Here is a 20,461-nt window from a genome sequence, read left to right as displayed (position 1 = left end):
AGGATACATATAAGCTGTAGATTAATATAAAGCGCAATATTGTGTGTGAATATTCACACACACACACACACACACACATATATATATATATATATATATATATATATATATATATATATATATATATATATATATATATATATATATATATATATATATATATATATATAAACTGAAGGGTTCTTCTTTGCTTGTCTTGGATAATCTTTATAATCAAACGCAAGCAACATTTGGTGATCTGATCTTCCGGAAGTATTGATTTTAAATAATTTTAGGAAAATTATAGCTAACTACTGAAAATAAATAAACTTTATTGTATTGCAGATATTTATAAAATACTGTTAGGAAGTTTAATATTTACATTCTGTACCGGCACATTTAATTTTTTTACCGTACTAAAACAACAACAAAAAAACAATATAAAGATATTTTTATAATTAAAAATATGAAGAACTCTGTTATTTAAAATATCTTTGCATATTACAAATTACTTAAAATTTTCCTTGTATTTTTATTAGTTAGCAGACATTGCATTCTCGACAGGTAAATACAAGTAAAATTCAATATATCACAGCTAAATAGATCAGGCGACGAGTAACTCTACAAGACCATGAAAATAGTTTTAAGTTATACATTTCATGCATTACGGAAACAACTAAGATGTAGCAGATACGTAAAGCAAGAATGCATTCTAATAAAATATAACATAAAAACTTCTTGCTACAGAAAGAAAACATACCATACTATCTATAGTTGTCTATACTAATATCTTTGGTTCGTTTTGAAACAGAAATATTTTAAAACAATGAAGTGTATCTCTGGTACGATGGCTTATAGGTTCAATTACGTAAGTTCGTTGTCAAGAAAACTAGTTTCTTAAACCTATAAGTACATATTTTCAGGTATCAACACGATTAAGCTTCTAATAAAATATTTAGATTTTTTTTTTCTTTCTTTCAGTTACCTCCCTTATGGGAGATTTATAAAGGAATTTCCAGCCTTAGAGCCTTGTGGACTATGTCACTATATTTGTTTTAATTATAAATTGTTTGAAATATGATTATGAACTAAAATGGCAAGAGCCAAGATGGCCGAATTTGCCTGTTTTAAATAAAATTGTTTATCACACTATTAATGTAATAAAGAAGGATAAGCGGCGCAAGAACATATTGAAAATGAAATATAGTATATGAAAATTGTAACAAATAGTACAATTGTCCAAAGTAATGAATTGTAAATAGTAAAAATTGAATAAAAAATGAGAGCAAAGCTCCCCAATACTTAGTGTTTACAGCGCCATTTCTTCAAAAAGGTATTTAGATCTATGCATCGACAATGAACAAGAAGTGCATAGTAGCCAGCTAAAACCTGTTAACCATAAATATTAAATGATCTGTAAGGAATGTAACCCTTTTGATAAATGTAATGATATTGAGACTAACAATCCTGCCATTTACTAGCAATGGTTATGCGTAGTTAAGTAAATTTTAACACAATTACTCGTATTTCTTTCCAAAAATAGAGCTCCTTCGTGACTAAGCGGTTAGTGTACTCACCTTTGGCGTGGCAGACCCGAGTTTAATTCCCGGCGGGAGCTCATGTGGTTCGGATTACACGTTAATCAGTAGGTCCCATCTCATATAGCCTCACTGCTGAAAGGAGCTCAAAACCAAATCAAATAAATCCTTTCCAAAAACAGTTTTCCACAAGAACTAATTCTCACAAAGATATGACCAGTGGTGAAATTGGAAATCAGAAGTCCAAAAAGATATGAAATACAGATTTTGTTTGTTTTTGTACGGCAGTAAACTTCTTCCGATATGTTTCTCTGAGTGAGTCCTAGAGTTATCTTGTTTGTTATAAGATTATAATGTTCTCTTCTGTTCATAACAATTCTTTTTTTAATCAAAGCAAATGTATTTACTTTCCTTTTCCCTATCTGTGAGATTACAATTTACTCCTCCACTTTATGTTCATTACCAAGTAAGTGCAGAAGAAATGTATAGTCGTGACCCTCTGTTGATCATGACTATACCTGTGTCAGTATTATTGCTTTTCCCCTTATTTTACAGACGATGTTTAATACTCATTTTCAGAGCTTCTTGGTTTGCTGGCCCACCCCAGAGAGGAGCAAAAAATCGCTTTTCTACCTCCAGAGACTCCTTAAAACTTAAATCGCGAGCACTAGACATAATCGCTTTTCGAGCGTGTACGCACTCGTGTGAGCCTTCAATGCGTTTCATAAGCCAGTCCGTAGCTTCTTGTAATGGATCTACACCTTCCAGCACTTCATCAGCTAATCCTATTTCTTTTGCTTCTTCTGCAGTCAATTGTCTACAAGTCATGACCAAGTCAAGCGCCTTCTGGTACCCTATAATTCGTGTTAACATTGTACCCCCTCCCCACGCTGCAGAAATTCCCAGTTTACCGTGTACGAAGCCCATGCGGGCATTGGGTGTGAATATTCTAAAGTCGCAAGCAGTGGCGAGTTCTGCTCCACCGCCAAGTGCACGTCCTTCCATAAGAGCTACAGAAATAAGCGGAAGTGTGGAGAATCGAGTTAGGGCATTCTGCATGAAAGTAGCCATTCTATACCCATCCTCTGGGTTAGCTATTTGTCGAACTGTGTTCAGGTCTCCTCCGGAACAAAACGTGTGGTCCTTTCCGTATAAAATTACACCTTTACCGTCTTTCCATTGCTCCAAAGTAGCTACTGCTGCTTCGAGATGAACCATCATTCGTCCTGAAATCAAAAGATAAATAATTTATTTCGATCATTTACAATGAACTCTGGGATTTCTTACGAAAATTAGTAATTAGAGTTCTTGCCTTTCGTTATTCATGGTTCTAGATTCAATCCATCATGAAAATATAGATTTTACGTATAAATACAACATTCTGTACTACTTTATCATTTTTGTAAATACAAAAATAAATATTTTAGAAATTGTATAGGACTATGCCTGTCTTTAAAAAAAAAAAAACTATCAGTGGCAGTCATCCAGGAACTGGGATCCCAGCCCTCCTAATTGAAAACTTGTCCTCCTCAATGGTCCCCTTGTCAGTAATGGCCATGTTCTTACTAACTAAAATATTGAGAAACGTAATACTGTTTGATAAATACTTTCTTATCTAATGGTCAAAAATACTCGTGGACCGCTTTGGTTCAGTGGTAGAGCGTTTACCTCTCATGCATGGAATCGTTGGTTCGATCTCAGCTCGCGCCAAGCGAACTTCATGGTGGACAAGCACAGCGTGCGTGGGTTTTCTCAGGGTTCTCCCGTCTTTTCGCTCTCTTCATTCCGCCATTTCCTTTATTTCTCATCATCACCGTCTCCTTTAGCCTAGCCGGCATAATCATAGGACGTAAAACTTAAAGATTTCACTGTCAAAAATAATCATATTTTCAAAGTTATATCAACAACAGATAATCAATGATGTTTGTTATAAAATATTTTTGCTCATATTTATTATTTTCTATTCAATTGCAAAGTGTTTTCAGTTTGTTTCAATGAACCAACGGCAATGATTGTTGTAGATTTTACATTGCATGAAAGAAAAGAACTAACTATATGTAATGGAACTGTCATTTTATCTGAAAATCCTGGGAAAACCCCAAACAGGATGATAATCAGGTTTCGAAACCAGGGCACCTTTAATGCAAAATCAACGATGTACACCAAACATAATATTAGTGTCAAGTTATTTTTCATTTTCACGCAAAATGTATTAAACATAAATGCCCTCCTTCAATTTATTATACCATAAATTTGCATCTCTAAGACTTGCTTCCCGATTGCATGAATGTTTAAACCTTATAAGGTGGCACTCAAAATTTTATTTTTGGAAATTATTTTTGTCTAAAAGAAACAAAAACAAAATTTGATTAGAAAATATAAACTAAAACCATAAGTACAAGCATTTTAGTTAAGTATTTCGGATGTTTACCGTCTGATTCCCAATGTTCCTGTTTCTTTACGAATCGCCCTTGATCCCCTTCTACACTATCTTCTTTCTCCATATCTTTTGACAAAAAGTTGCTTCAGTCAGATTTTATGTTAGATATTGTGATTAGATAAGCAAATAACAGACTGGACGTTACTAACCAGTTAGAGCATTTTTTCTTGCTGGTTGGTTTATGCAAAGCTTGGCCACTCCTGTAGTTTCATTTCGCTCCAAATCAACACTTCCTTCGCCATATTTCTCCAGCTGGAGACGGATGTCAGGTATCGAAGATTCGGGACCAAGATAGTATTTCATAGAAAATTGATGTTTTCCTCTTTGTGAACGGAATCTTGAAGGAACTATAGTCAAAATTGTCCGTGCAGATCTCATAATCTTCCTGTAAGTGAAAATAAATTATTTATATATTACGGAATACAATATACTCTTTTCCTTGATTATTTTTATGTATCTATTTATTTATACTGTATATTCATATACGTAAAAAAAAATCTTTCGAAAAGTTAAGATAGCAGAAATTATGGGATTGGTATGGCAGCTTGACTTTATTTCTAAGTTTGGTCAAGGTGACTTTGTAATATCCCACTTTCACCATAATGTAGGAGGGGATTACGAATTCATAGTTTTTCATATGTTAGGTTCCTTGTGTTGATGGAGATTCCCACAGTAAATAATGTTATCCTTTCTTCTCTTTCTATATCAGATGTACCTGGCAGCCTACAATTCCTTGTAAGTTCAAATGGAGGATGTATTATTCAATAAAACTATATATATATATATATATATATATATATATATATATATATATATATATATATATATATATATATATATATATAGTGTTAATAAACTATACCGACAAACTCTTTAGGAAGTAATTCTTCATATAAAAATGAGAGAAAAAATTCCTATAGACGTATGGTGAAAAGTGCATAGTTTCAGAGCTAGGGCTGTCCAAAATCGCGAGAAAGACAAATTTCAAGAGGCCCTATTTCGAATTCGAGAGACTGTGGATGGTGGTCCTTATCAGCATAAAGGAAGTCATTCATACGCAATCCAAAAATGCATATTTCATTAATGTTCAATGGGTGTACAAATTATTCCTTGCAGAGTGAAATTCCCAGACATGCCATCAACCGAATTTTGAGATGTGCAATGACTTTATGATTGGTCCCAACGTAAGTAAACGATAAGCCTTGATAGCAGTGAACACGGAATCCTTTGGTGCGATGTCGGAGGTGTTAAGGATCGTCTGCAGCACCGTCAATCGTATTCGGGAAAACGCAAGGTGTGATGTTTTCTTTCACGCTTATAAGCGAAGAACTACTTTGGACCCTTCTTGAAATCCTCTATTCATCTGAAAACTCTATTGAAAACATGACAAACTGGAGGGAATACCCTCTACACGTATTGACAATTAATGAAATATTCACTTTTGGATGCGTGGCTTAGGCGTGTATTAGCTTAGGCTGCAAGCAATGCCCATTTGCACAAAGATACAAAATAAAATTATTATGACGACTCCCCTCGAGTGGTTATATGTGTAGCATACGTTACAGCTTTTAAAACAACTGCAAAACTTTGATCAGTACGTATGCTCATAGACACTGACTATAATGCATTACTACGGAAAGAACAGTAGTTACATATTTAAAATTTATGGTAAACTTAATGCATTGACTTTATTAACTGAGTAATTCTTCAGTAACACATGTTTATAGATAGCCTACTTTTTTCTTTTGTATAATCTTGCAAATTAGTACACTATAACCTTGCTCTTAAATATTCGAGTATATTCAAATAATTGATTATAAACAGACAAATAGTCATGGGCTACGACTACGTGGGTGCTTGGGGGCACCATCACCCACACAAATTCTCTTGTGGGTGCACCACACCCACAAGATTATTAATTTGATAAAAACAAAATGAAATAAATATTTCGTATTTGCCATTATCAAAAAGTAATGAGCAATTAAAACATTGAGATGGAAGGTAAAATTTCTAACCTCTAAAACATAAATTTTTGTTTCAAATGTGTTTGTGCAAAGGCAACCAAGCAATACACTGCCCCCTTCTTTGCCTGTCTCTGGCCTAGTCAAAGGCAATCCCAACAACAATAATAATAATAAATAGAACTATATTGTAAATAGAATCGAGCACAGCACTTTATGACTGTGTTCATAAAAGATTTTAACTAAAAGGAAGTCAATTTAAAAAATACCGACACTCCCCTGAAAACATATAACACGTCCCACCATTGATATGCTCCCACATAAATTTTGGAAAGTCGGCGCAAATAGTATACTTTTCAAAAAAAGAAATCTTGAGTTCTGGTTCTTTTTTATTCTTTTATTAGCAACGTCATAGACATTTGAAAAACATGCATCATATCTTTCTCTGAGCCATTTCCCTACTGAGTGGCAGAGGTAGTTACCTTCAACCGACAGATGACGTACAAATATGGCAGTGGCCATTTTTTAAGCGCATGAGTAACAGACCGACATTCAATCGGAAATTTCGACTACTTAGAATCAATATATGAGCGAAAGGAAGCTTTTTTTGTAATCAACTCTGAAGCACAAGTATGTTATAGCATAATTTAAAAAAATCAGTAGAAATGTTCAGAACGACTGCTCTTTCTTTCTTTTCTTCCTTATATGAAAACACTGGCAGCAGAAGCAGAGACCAGAGAGTCAATAGGTTCACTTTCAAATACATTTATGCTCGAGTGAGTCCCCTAGGTGCTATTCCAGGAATTTTGTTGAAAACAGACGAGTTTTAAAGAATTTTAGCTATATATGCGAGGACTGAATAAAATGTTCAATTGATAACATCATAAGGTACTGTAAGTAGCCCTAACAATACAGTGATACTGATGAATTTATCGACATCCAAGGATTTAAAATTATTTTTTATTTATTTTTATTTACAAACATAATTCTAGATACAGTTGAACGCTAATTTACACTGGAATATCTAACAAATCTAAGAGATGATGACATAAGATAATAATAATAATAATAATAATAATAATAATAATAATAATAATAATATAAATAATAATAATAAATAACATCAAGTAATAACAAGAAAGGTTGATAATAGGTGACTAGAAGTTATCCATTAAAATGTCGTCGTAGTGCAGAGTTATATGCAGTTTCAGAATTAAAAAAAAAAAAAAATCTACGGATGTATGTGATATTTCATTGTATAATTTAGGAAGCCTGTAGAACAGAGAGCGTTGAACTATTGACAGTCTAGGTCGTACTAAATGAAAAAAGATGTGTGTTACGAGTTTGTCTGAATGGAATTCGGAAATGCAATTCTGAGAGTAACATTTCGGATCTGAACTGGCCATGCGTCAGTTTGTAGAGATATTTGAGGTCACTGATTTTATGACAAGTGTCAGATAGTTGAATATTTAGTGTCCGTATCAGTTCGTGCTTTGTCATCGCACGTGTGAGAGGTACTCTGAAAGGTACTATTGCCAGGAAGAAGTTGAGAACTGAGTTTAGCCGGCATGGGTTTTGTCACAGCCGTACATCTTATTATTGTATTTTTCTTTTTTTCTTTAATTGAATATTATGTTATTGTTGTTGGTGGTGGTTAATCATATTTAATTATGCTATGGGATGATAAAAGGACGGCTGATCTCCCCTTCTTAATTGAGAAGTTACCAATTGTTTATATTATATATGTCTGTTTCTTTTATTTCATCTGTTCAATATGTGTGTTTTGTGTGTTCTTAAATCCCAATGATAGAATATTCTCATTGGAAAATTCCTATTAACATTGTATAACGTAGAAGAGACTTCAAGGGTGAGATAAAGTCAAAGCAGTAATTCAGAACAGGATATGAAAGAGATTTTTGGAGATGTTTGTTAGGAAATGGTCACCAGGTTTTACACGTGATGAGGACTTAGGCACTGAATATCAATGTGTCAATTTTTTCAATATAACAAAAAAATGTGTACGAAAAGGGAAAATACTTAAGAGTCTATGTGCGCACGCAGCTATAGTGTTGGCTGCACAAAAGGATGTACATGGAAAGTTAACATTGGTGATCAAAGTAGAAAATAGTCATAAGATCTGACGTAAGTTGCAGAAACTTGTCACGTTCTTAGCATTTATTATAAATGTGATGTGTCTCCAAAAACTGTTGTAACTTCGTAGACACATGTCGTACTGTGTAGCTCGGGAGTCCGTCGGTCAATCTCTTTTTCGGCAATTGTAAATCCAAATTAACCGACGGACTTCAACTGTAACTTTACCTTTCTTTTGAACTTCATTTTACAAATAAACTGAGATATCAAATTCGTCTCTATTATTTATAGTGTACTTGCACCCCCGGATCTGTCTGCAGCTACAGATTAAGAGAGACTTAATATGTTTGTTGTTTATTCACGTGTGACCGCTCGCATACTGTTAATCCTAAAGTTGAAATTATGAAGTACGTTCCGCTCGTGTACTGAAGCTGCGACAGTTTGTAGGAACTGCCATTGTCCAGATAGGTGAACAATATTCCAATTTAGGAGAAATTATTGCCTTGTAGAGTGTTGCTAAGGAAGGGAGGTTCCTTATCTCTGCTAATCAGTACAAAAGTCCTAGAAGACGCATCGATTGTTTAGTGATAGCACTTATATGTTCTGTAAAAAATATTTTGTGTCAAAAGTAACTCCAAGATCTTTATGACTATTGACTCTCGTGATGGGTGAACCATTTATATTGTATGAGGTATGTATAATATTTTTCTTTACGAAAAATGCTATGGATCTACTCGGGATTTACTTTTAAGGGCCATGTTTTACACCAAGAGGAAAAATTATCTATGTCGTTTTGAAGTACGTCGGAATCTTCTGTACTGTTGACTCCCCTGAAGATTTTACAGTCGTCTGGAAATAACAAGATTCTGCTGGAGGTTGAGTTGAAGCAATTAGCCAGGTCATTCATATACACGATGAATAAGAGTGGACCAAGTACACTACCCTGTGCTACTCCGGATGTTACAGGCAGTGGGTTAGAAATTGATCCCGCCAAGACGACTCTCTGGGTGCGACCTTGTAGGTAGCTAGTCAATAAGGATAAGAGTGGCCCATGAATACCGTATCTATTGGACATTTTGTAAATTACATAAAGATGGTTAATTGAATCGAAGGCCTTAGATAAATCGAAATAGATTGTGTCAAGTTGTGCATTGTTGGAGATGCTATTTATGGCATGCTACTTAGTTTGAACCCATATGAACTTCCAACATAAAGGACATTCATACATTTAAGAGGACATATCCAGACGGTTGCATAAGATAATAAATTGATCACATATTAATGAATTAGCGGAGATACACACTGGCCAACATCTTAGATGTCTAGTCGTATAGATGGAAAAAATGTAACTAAGATTACAATTTGGTGATTACAAAGATGTGGAAAAGACATTCGGTAATAAAAGGGAAAGGGAAAGTGCAAGTCGTAAATCAAGGAAAATTTGATGTTAGAAAAGTAAAGAATCCGAAAGTTCAAGAAGAATACTTTGTATTCAAAATAGATTGGAAGTTCTGCAAGGCTCAGGCCGTGACTTTAGAGTCTTTATGCGAATAATCCAAGGCAAGGTACAAATTGAGAATTAGTGATATTACTTGTACAACAATAGCTTAATAATGGTTTCATTACATAGATATACATTTAAACATGTGGAGTAATTTTCTTCCGATAGAAAGCATTCTTACTTCTTGTAATGTCAAAGAGTCAGACTCTTAAGGATGATCAAATACCCTCAACCATTTTACACATTATTGCGAAAGTTAACAAATATTAGAATTTCTTTATGTAATTATTTAGTAATTATTAAAATAACTGGTATTGTCAGTATATGTTCTCCGTTGACAAAGAATATATCATCAAACCAATTGTGACGTCGTGTGGTTTGAACGTCGAACTGAGCAAGAACGAATATGATCTGGAAAGCATTGTCTCGTTTACTGAGTAATATTTTAAGGACCGGGTTGAGAAGAACTTTTAATGTAAGTATATAACATAACATAATGGGTTAAAAAACTTAAGCATCTCTCAATATAATGTTGAATATGCTTCCCAGATAATATGCGTGTTTACAATGAATGTGGTTTTAAGTTTGATACCCAGTAGCGGCAATTATGCGGATTCCACACAGGCTTTCTTCCAGAAAATGTCCGGGAGGACTGAACCTAGACACTATATTTGCTAAGTGTTCTGCACAAAAATGGCGTCTGACCAGGGCCAGTTCTACTTTATGTGCAACACACTTCATTATGGTACTTAAATTTACTAAGCTGGCTTTCTATTTGAATACTACATTCATAAATCTTGTTTAGGTCACATTAGTTTAAGGTTACATGGACAGTGCTAAAGCAAATAATCAAACAAATCCCAATATGAATTGTTTCATTGTCGTCAAAGACAAGAACTCAATTCTCCAATAGTAGTAAACACCTGTTCCATTTAGTTACTTATCACAGTTTTGATATGAAAACTAGTTTTGTGTTTGTCACAAACAAGTTCCTTATCATTGAAGGTGGAAACAAGGATTTTTTAAATTTTGTTAACAAATATAGAAGGAAAATCAAGAAATAAAGATTAAAGAGCTAGTTGCAGTGGAATTGTAAACTGATATATTGAGATTGAAGCTTGATATTGAATTCTATAGAAAGGATTCTCATCTTTCCGCTGCAGATATGTTTGCTTTATCTTTCATTAACATAATAGATTATTATTTCAAAAAAAAAAACACACAACGAGATTGTATTTGTAGTGTTTAAGTCTTTCTGAGTGCGAGTGCTGTTTCCCTTCCTTTTGATGTTCATAATGGAGTAGCATACTTTAAATCTTAAAAGTCAAGGTTTTTTGGTCTTTCTCGAGAAAGGGGGTTGTAAATGATGCCATCGCACGGGGCAGCAAATTGCCTAGGGCTGACCCTATGTATGACCGCAAGTTAATTTAGTTAAGTTCATGAGGTATGCGTGGAAGAAACTGATTTTACGTCAACCTTCAGTTCACGCCTTCACATCTTATACTACAGATGGAGATGGAAAAGGACTATGCTTGGAATTAGTATTAAAACATTTTTTTAAGGTAACTATTTCTTTTTAACACTATGATTCAATGTTTTTCCAAGCTTCACTTGACTTGTTGTGTATAGCGTAACTATTCATATGATGTTACATTTCATTATATAAATAGTCTTAGGAAATTAATTTTGGGGAAATTTGGTTATGTTAAAATATAACTATGGTAGTTCTTCACTTTGAGTGATTCCATGAGTTTCATCTACGAAAGTTAGCAACGCTAGCTAGTTGATTGCTCCTCTTCTTGTTACGAAAAGGAATAAATAATTGCAAGCTGTAAAGATGAAACACGAACTTGACCTTCACTACCACAAGAGAACACAGAATACAAAAAAAAGTATTACGCAACATTGTTGCTTAAGCATATACAATAAAATCTACTCTCAAATTCAGTAGTTCTAATTAAACCTGCGTGTTAGGTTTTCTATCTGGATCCTTCTCAAAAGTGACTGTGTTTCTGCTATGCAAAAGAAATACATACAGTTGAAAAAAAATCTTCAAATTTGATTTTTTCTGTCCAAGGCAGACCTTTATTACGTTTTTATTGTACCCCATGAATTGCCTAAAAAAAATTGTACTAGAAGCCTGCACACAACAATATTTCAGACGTTTGTAGTCCACTAGGTCAAGGATTAACGCATGCCAAGTATAATTCAGATAGGATGAGTTCGGTGTGTTTTTTGTTTTCGAAAATATGATTTTAAAAAAATTCATTGCCAACAACACTACTCTACAAAGGTTCATTATGAAAATTATTAGTTCTACCAGTAAAGAAATTTACAATGGTAAATTCAGATCTAAAATCAGAATTTCACTGTCAAGGGTAGCTTTCCAATAATTTGAACATATGGACAATGTAAGCCATCATTATTTTAAGCAAATAAACGATTTTGTGTAAATAGTTAGTTTTTTTTTCAGATGTTGATTTTACTGCTCAGAAAGTGTAGGATGTTAACCTCAATGTCACAATGAGAAAGCATAGATTTCTACGAGCTTAAAATGAATTTATTTGGATTCTTCAGACATACAAAGTAAGTGTAAATACAAGATGAGGCAAAAAGATACAGTGATCCTACATAAATTTCATCGAGGTGTATTCCATGTATTGCTAGTCTTCATAGTTAGACCATAAAACAGCTTAATGGGTGCAATTCGACAATCATAATTAGCTTACTTTAATATGTCTCTCATACAACATATGGAGAAGGTATAAGTCTAAATAGCCTACATGATAGGAGAAGGTATTTCGTTTGTTTGTTTCTAGCAATTGTATAAAAATATTTAATTCGATGCATTCCTTGCAAGGGGATATCCTACAAATACTTTGGAACATTTTCACCTATATGAATCGGAGGACGCAAATCAATAGTTTCTGGTTAATTTGCACGTGTGTGATTTCTTTGAAATTTGCCGGCTAACGAGAGGTGCGACCTTTTGTCAGCATGCCGCACTCTAGGATTTCACAGAATCACGCAACGCACGCAGCAGTGAGATATATTATATCCTGGTAATTGTGGTACCCTTTGCCAGGAAAGTAAGTAGTCATATCCCATCCTGATCCCAAGTAAACGTGGTCATTATTTTGGTCTCTCAGAGTTGAACACGTAATTTTGTTTTGAGTTACTAAATCGATTGTTATTTCTTTATTTATTTATAAATTTATGCAAGGGAATGACTCAAAGAATGGTTCTAACTCCCAACTCCGGGGTCACATCGGTCTTTTAGGTGGGCTACGATTTGGCAAGGAACTGGCCCTGCCCTTCTAGAAGGTATCACCTCGACCTTCGCCTGGTGTAAGTGAAGAAAACCAGGGAAAACCTAGTCAAACCAACGACAGCGTGTCGAAGTACCACTAGCTAGTCAGCTTATATATATAGTATAAGTATAAGCTGCCCAAAACATGAAAAAATGAACTTTAAAGGTCCATAGCTCCAAAACTATGGGATTTACCGTAGTCGGGTCAAGGCTTCACGTAGGAACTAGTATATGCCCTATCAAAATATCCAAGTTTCAAAACCCTGCGGTATTTCCACAACAATTTTTATAGAGGTAGTTGATGAGTAATTCAATTTATATGCCTGTAGCCGAACTCCCTCTATAAAAAGTGTTGTGTGAGTATCTTAGGATTATCAGGACGCAGAGCTTGTAACAGCTGTAACTTGTACAACTTCATAACCAACCGACGTCTCAAAACACGCCAAATTGCTGTTGTCGGCACTTGTAACTTCTGACTGGCACGACGAGTTGATTTTAAAGGACTACGTTGGAAAGCAGTTTGAATTCGTGAAACATTTTCTTCAGGAACACAAGGGCGGCCAGGACTCTTTCCTTTACATACACATCCTGTATCTACAAACTGTCGATACCATCTGCGAATGTTCTACCCATTCGGAGGATCAATTTGGTACATTAACCTGAAACGTCTTTTGCACTGTAATCACGGAATTGCACTTCGCAAACTCGAGAACACAAAATGATTTCTGCTGCGGAGTAACCATTTTAAACATATGACGGTTACCAAGCAAAACAGAAGACAACTGACATCTAGCGGCTATTAATATAAACTAGACTATGTATTCGTTTCTCCATTTGCCGAGCCGAGGCGCAGCGATCGATAGTTTGGACAAAATAATTCTTCGTAATACGTATATTCTTTTTGAAACAGGGTGTATATTCCTGTGTCATCTGCGAATGTCAAAAATAAATGTTCACACTACATTTGTTTGTATGACAATACTATAATCACCAGGGGTAAAAGTGAGGGAGAACGCGGAGGAATGTCATCCTCTCACTTCCAGAAAATATATGTGGCGTTCCCCACTTTCTAAAAAAAAAAAAAAAAAAAAAAAAAAATGGTCAAAGATAGACCCGGAGGCGGCGTGACGTCATGTGTCCCTCTACCTTTTCAGAACCACTTTTAGGGGCCACGGTGGCTCAGTGGTAGAGCGTTCACCTCTGGTGCGTGGGGTCCCGGGTTAACCCTGCTACTGCCAAGTGAACTTTGTGGTGGACAAACACCGTGTGCGTGGATTTTCTCGGTGTTCTCCCGTTTCCTCCCACTTTCTTCATTCCACCATATCATTCATTTCTCATATTCACCGTCTTCTTTAGCCTAACTAGTATAACCGTGGAACGTAAAACTCAAAGATTTCATTTTCATTTTCAGATCCACTTTTATCCCTGATAATCACAGTTATAGTAGTTGGATTTTAAAACTTGGTTGTATGCGTAATTATCTGTAAATTAAAACTCACAGCTTTACCACCAACTTTTACAATATTTGTTAAATCGATTGCTTCACTAATAATTCATTAAAATTTAACAGAATCAGTTTTGGGTCAAATAAGTTTGATCGTTACCTCTCCCGTGACGAAATCTTTCGACCAGAAGCCCAGGATTCGATTTTTGGTGGAAGGACCCATGTAAATGTAATTCGAATTCTACGTTAAGCTTTGGGGTCGCGTTAAATATACTGTGGATCCTGACAACAAGCGTGTGAACCCAGAAATTTTTGTTGGAGGGGACAAGCTTTGAGAGGGGGCCAATAGTGTATTGAACAAGTATTATTCTGCATCCGAAAAGACGATAAGTAAATGTAAAATACTTCCACCTATATTTTCAGAAAAACATTATAGAACTAGATTGTTGTTATAAGAGAAAAAGTACAAATGAAATCTAACGGTAAGATGAAATTTTCATGCGACGTCAATCATTCCCTGTTACACAAGTAGAGTTTTATTGAGAAAGTGTATACATGTATGTTAGAAAGTTTTTGGGTGAGTCTGGACCTGGTGGACCCTCCCGTGGGTGCACCCTGCCTGACATCATCATCATCACAGATATTCTGCCATTATTTGCAGGTCATTTGCTGCAACTGAGAAGCATCATGCTCCACGGTCTTCTGCTAACTGCTTCGTCTTCACGTACGATTTCTCTATTTTGATATCGTCCATGAATTGAAGTCTCCTTCGCCCCCTCCCTCTCTTTCCTGCCACTATACCCTCTAGCGCGTTCCTCATGATACAGTTCCTTCTTAACCAATATTCCAACTAGTTTCTATTCCTCTTCTTAGTAAGGTCTAAAATTGTTCTTTTCTCCCCCACCATTTTAACACCCTCTCATTCGTTTTCCGCTCGACTCAGCTAATTTTTTTCATTCTTTTCCACATCCACATTTCGAAAGGTTCTAGTCGTTTTTTATTATTTTTGCGTAATGGCCATGTTTCTGAACCATACAGCACAATATTCCACACGAAGTATTTTATAAGTCTTTTTCTCAACTTTTTATTCAAGATTCCACAAAATAGTATTATCCTCCTCCTAAAGGCTTCTTTCATCATTCCTATCCTTGCTTTTATTTCACGTTCTCACTTCATGTCCTTGTTATTCATATTCTTAAGATTAACCACGTTAGTCCTGATGACGTCATAAAAGTAGTTAAAAAATGAAAACTTCTGACAGTAAGGATATATTTGACATATCGAGCAACCTCATAAAAGCTATCATTACTCACATTGTGGAACCCCTTACAATTTGCTTCAATAAATGTTTCTCTCAAGGTATTTTTCCTAAAGCACTTAAAATAGCAAAAGTTATTCCTATATACAAAACGGGAGATCGATCGTGTTTGTTAAATTACCGTTCAATATCTCTTATTCCCGTTTTTCTTCTAAAATTATGGAAACTATTGTTAAAGATCAGCTATATAAATATATGACTGAGCAAAATATAATTCTGGAAGCTCAATTTGGATTCAGGTCTGGGAAATCCACAACTGATGCAGTAGAATCACTAACGAAAAAAAATGTATGAAGTTTTTGAAAATAAGGGTTTTGTTCTAGCTACATTCTGCGATTTAAGTAAAACATTTGATTGTGTAGATCATAAAATCCTATGTAATAAATTAGCGTATTACGGATTCCATAGCGGCAGTTTAAATTTTGTAAAATCCTATTTAAATGAACGTAAACACATAACTAATGTTAACAACATACATTCAAACATCTTAGAAGTAAAATATGGGGTACCGCAGGGTTCTGTTCTGGGTCCGGTACTATTTTTAATAATGATAAGTGATTTGCCTCTAAATACTAATACCACATCAATCCTATACGCGGATGACACTACCCTACTTAACATAACTACAAGCTTTGAAGAAGTATATATAGAAGCTTAAGGCGAATTAACAGAGGCAGCGACCTGGTTTAAAAGAAATGGTTTTGTGCTAAATCAAGATAAAACAAAAAAGTAATCTTTAGTCTCAATCACTGCAATGATAGAGAAAACTATGATGAATCTGAGGTTAAATTTCTTGGTATATATATAGACAGCCAACTAACCTGAGAGAAACATGTCAAATATGTATGTACAAAGCTCTTCCGAGAGCTCTTTCTGTTAAGAAAATTGAAAGATACAGTTCCCTATGAGTATCTTAGGAATTCATATTTTGCATTTTTTCACAGCATAATTAGACATGGAATTTTGCTTTGGAGTAAAAGTAGTCAAGCACATGATGTCCTAGTTTTGCAAAAGAAAGCCATCAGGATTATTATTGGAACACGTGATAAAGAACAATGTAAACCACTATTTATCAGGCTTAAGTTAATGACAATAGTTAATGTATATATTTATCAAGTGCTACTTTACACTAAGCAAAACCTGGCAAATATGACACTCAGGGAAGAAGTACATACATATAAAACTAGATGGTGTAAGAAAATTGATACATCCTTTACTAGATTATCGAAGATCAAAAATAGTTATTTAGTCATAGGATCGAAGCTGTTTCATAAACTAAAGTCCTCCATATAGCAGCTGCCGTTTAAGGTTTATAAGAAAAAATTATAATAGTTGGTTAATAGCGAATCCATTTTACTCGATTCAAGAGTTTAGTGAATGTCAAGAAACTGTGTCGTAATTTGCGGTGTCACTTTATTTCAAATATTATTAGGTTGTTCATTATAATACTATTAACCAATAACTGATTGCCTGTATGTTATGATTACTTTTTTAAAAAAAATATCTGCATTTATATGTATATCTCATTCGGACGTTGTCTATTGCTTGTAAAGCTCAATGACAATAAAATATTATATTCTATCATCAACAATAATACTACCCACGTATCGAAAACTAGTCACCTGCTCTATTTTCTCCCCTCCTACTTCTATATTTGACAAAGAACGCTAAATTTCAGACATATGAACGAGTTTCGTGAGAATATTTTGTCCACTTCCAGCTTGGCAGTAAATAAGTATTAGTAATAGTAATAATAATTGATTGAACAAACAATGGAATGCAATCTCCCTATTTAGATTTGAAATAAAATTCCAATATTGATCCAATATCAAGAAATCAGAATTTTTACTCAAATTGGTAACATTTATATATAGATAATGGTTACTTACTTTTTCGAAATAATGAAAGAACTAAACAGCTCCTAGAGACTCATGTCAGGTACAGGTGACGATTTCTTCACAATAAGTTAACTGCACAAAAAACAAAGGAAAAGAATTTAAAAAAAAAAAACTAATGTCGGGAACAATGATGCAATGAGTTCTCGCGCCACTTCTGATCTTCACGTGAATCTTTGTGGGAACAACGAATGACGTCGTCTAGGACATGAATTTAACATAAGTTGGTTCCACACAGACGCTTCCTATAATATCTTACTTTTAATAAAACAAAAGGAGTCTGCTTACAGTCAAAAGGAGGAAATGACACGTGATGCTCAGGTGTCGTTAATAGAAAATCCAGCTGATTTTTAAAAAATTCTCTTTCTCCCATTGTGGGAATGCATCGCGACACCTATCAATGCCCATTGACAATCGGTTTGTTTCTATTCAGCCTTGCTGTTTTCTGTGCATAAGTGATCCGTTTCATTTTAGTAAACAAAATGAAACAAGGATTTTAGGAATGATCCAAAAAATGCATCAAAAGATTGCGATCTTGTCCAATAATTAGTTTCTGGATCAGGGGCCACAATTTTTTTGAACAGCTTCTAAATCGAGTTTTCTTTTTTTTTTTTTTTTTTTTTTTTTTTTTTTTTTACGGAATAAGCACATCATGCTGAGTTAAGTGATAGTTTGAGTTTGGCTACACTATATATAGTTCTCCAGATATAAGGCGTACAAGAATATTTTTGATTGAAATATATTGGATCTTTTGATCCGAAAATATTTGAGCCTTATATATGTCCAACCGTTGGGAAAATATATGTCCAACAGGGACATGCGACCCCTAAAGTCACTCAGCATGCACTCACGAATACCACGTCAAATTTGGTTAAGTATTTCATGCATTTCGGAGGAGTAACCAATCCGGTGAAACGAATGATTAAGTCGATTAAAGGGGAGCTACGCTTTGAAACATTGTGTCCGTAGAACGAAATGAAAAGGGCTTCGCCTTATTTCTAATGCTGAAAATTCTATTTTCCATTGTTTACAATGAGAATTCGGGTTTCAGATGCTTTTCCAATGTTGTCTATAAACATCTTATTTTCGGTGATTATTCCTGAATGGTATGTCCGATCTGGACATGCACCCCGTTATGATGTATTGAAATATTGAACAACCATACTTGAGGGTTCCATAAAGTTTCATATCTTTCGAAGTAAATCCTGAATTTAAAAGTATACAGATCTCCTCCACACAAATTTCACAGTTCACAGTCCGTATACAATAATGGAGAATTGACTGAAACGTAAAAGCGGAAGAAAAATAAATACTATCAGCCCCTTATGGCTCTGGCACCTGTAGAGTTGGTCGAATGGGACTTTTGGCATTTCGTAACCATTTGCAATGATTTGTTCATCCATTCAATATACGATATTAAAATATATTTACAATTTGCTGCTGATTTCTACAGGGTGTTTCAAAACAACACAGACAACGTTTAAGAGGTGATTCCTGACACCATGATAAGACCAACCTGGGTGTACAAATGCTTCCTTTCGGAGTTATAGGCTCCCGAAAACATGAAAAAATGACGTTTAAAGGTCCATAACTCCAAAAGCTATGGGACCTACCGTAGTCGGGTCAAATCTTCACTTAGGAACTGGTATGTGCCATATCCAAGTATCCAGGTTTCACAATACTGCGTTACTTCCGCAACAATTTTTATAGAGGTAGTTGGTGAGTGCTTCAAATTATATGTTCGTAGCCAAACTCCCTCTATAAAAACTGTTGCGTGAGTACTTTAGGATTCTGAAACACGTATTTTTGGATAGTGCACATATTAGTTCCTAAGTGAAGGTTTGACCCGACTACGGTAGATCCCATAGCTTTTGGAGTTATGGACCTTCAAGCTTCAGTTTTAGGCAGCCTATAACTCCGACAGGAAGCACTTGTCCACCCATGTTGGTCTATACTTTTTATCTTACCTTGGTGTGAGGAATTACCTCCTAAACGTTGTCGGTGTTGTTTTCAAAAACAACCTGTATATAGTGTCTTAGGTTAGGCAAATCTATTATTGTCTACAGATCACTCAGACAAACCCATATAATGAGAAATAATATTAAATTCTGCCCTATACATTACCTTCACCAGTTCAACAGAAAATAAATAATTACTTGCGTTGTTTATATTCACTCTATAACTGAACTGAAGTGATAAACGTTTGAAACAAAATCCAAGTTACTTGTTTTGTCAGACAACTAAAGCAGACAAGTTGATTAACTTACTGCTCTAGTTCTTGGTATGTTATCTTGCTCAGTATTATTTCAATAAATTTAGCCAGCTAAACATGTTACTAATTTTTTAAACTATCTTGTTAAATATCTAACAATTTTATAAATAAATACGCGAAAAATTTCCCTCAAAATATATTCTGGTGTCCGTGAATTCCAATTATGGAATAGTGGGGGACACTTACTGTTTCTCGGCTGGATCGTCAATTCAATTTAAGACTATAGTGATCGTGAGGAGTTGTGAAGCTTGACCTGGATTTACCAATTTCACCACCCAATAGAATGTGAGGGCTTGTCGTCAAACCCCATCCATGAATTTTTGCGAATATCATCTCTCGCGCTATACGGAGAACATGTCCTCAAGGTACAGTGTTGTCAGATTGCCGCTAAGTTTCGATTTGTTGTTGTTTTTTTCAATATTTTTGCTGATATTATTGTTTCCTTTTAATTCGAATAATTAGTAGTTTTCGTGTTATAGTTCTTCAAGTACTGTTTTCCTTTCGCTCGTTTGTCATGCTTTCTAAGTTTGGCAACGTTGTTGTTCACTTCTGCTGTTTCGCGTTTTAATTGTCCGTTCGGAAGGCAGCTCCACGAATCGTTCCGAATTCTTCCGATGCATGACACGTGAGGGAAAGCAGTTCTATGATTCATGTAGAGCCCAGGCTTCAAGAGTCATCGCGATTATTATAAAAGTAGGTACAGTAAGTTCTG

General features: G+C 34.8%; 1 protein-coding gene across 3 annotated transcripts in view; it reads right to left on the bottom strand.

Moving 5' to 3' along the window:
* Nucleotides 1–318: 318 nt before the first annotated feature.
* Nucleotides 319–20,461, bottom strand: part of LOC145670185 (ethylmalonyl-CoA decarboxylase-like) — a 33,958-nt gene continuing 13,815 nt past the window's right edge. For 2 of the 3 annotated variants that reach the window (XM_081738562.1, XM_081738566.1), the window contains exons 2-3: nucleotides 4,107–4,342; nucleotides 319–2,743 (exon numbers count right to left, since the gene is read on the bottom strand). In XM_081738562.1, the coding sequence (XP_081594688.1) occupies nucleotides 2,067–2,743; nucleotides 4,107–4,342 (913 nt within the window). In that variant the 3' untranslated portion in view covers nucleotides 319–2,066. Of the gene's footprint in view, nucleotides 2,744–4,106; nucleotides 4,343–17,471; nucleotides 18,008–20,461 lie in introns of those variants that run through there. The other variant, XM_081738568.1, reaches the window with a different exon arrangement.

Source organism: Thermobia domestica, chromosome 2 (genome assembly GCF_964235325.1).
Source record: "Thermobia domestica chromosome 2, izTheDome1.hap1.1, whole genome shotgun sequence".
In the NCBI taxonomy this organism is placed as follows: domain Eukaryota; kingdom Metazoa; phylum Arthropoda; class Insecta; order Zygentoma; family Lepismatidae; genus Thermobia; species Thermobia domestica.
The sequence above is the reverse complement of the archived record's forward strand: the minus strand, read 5'-3'. Positions and strand labels throughout refer to the sequence as shown.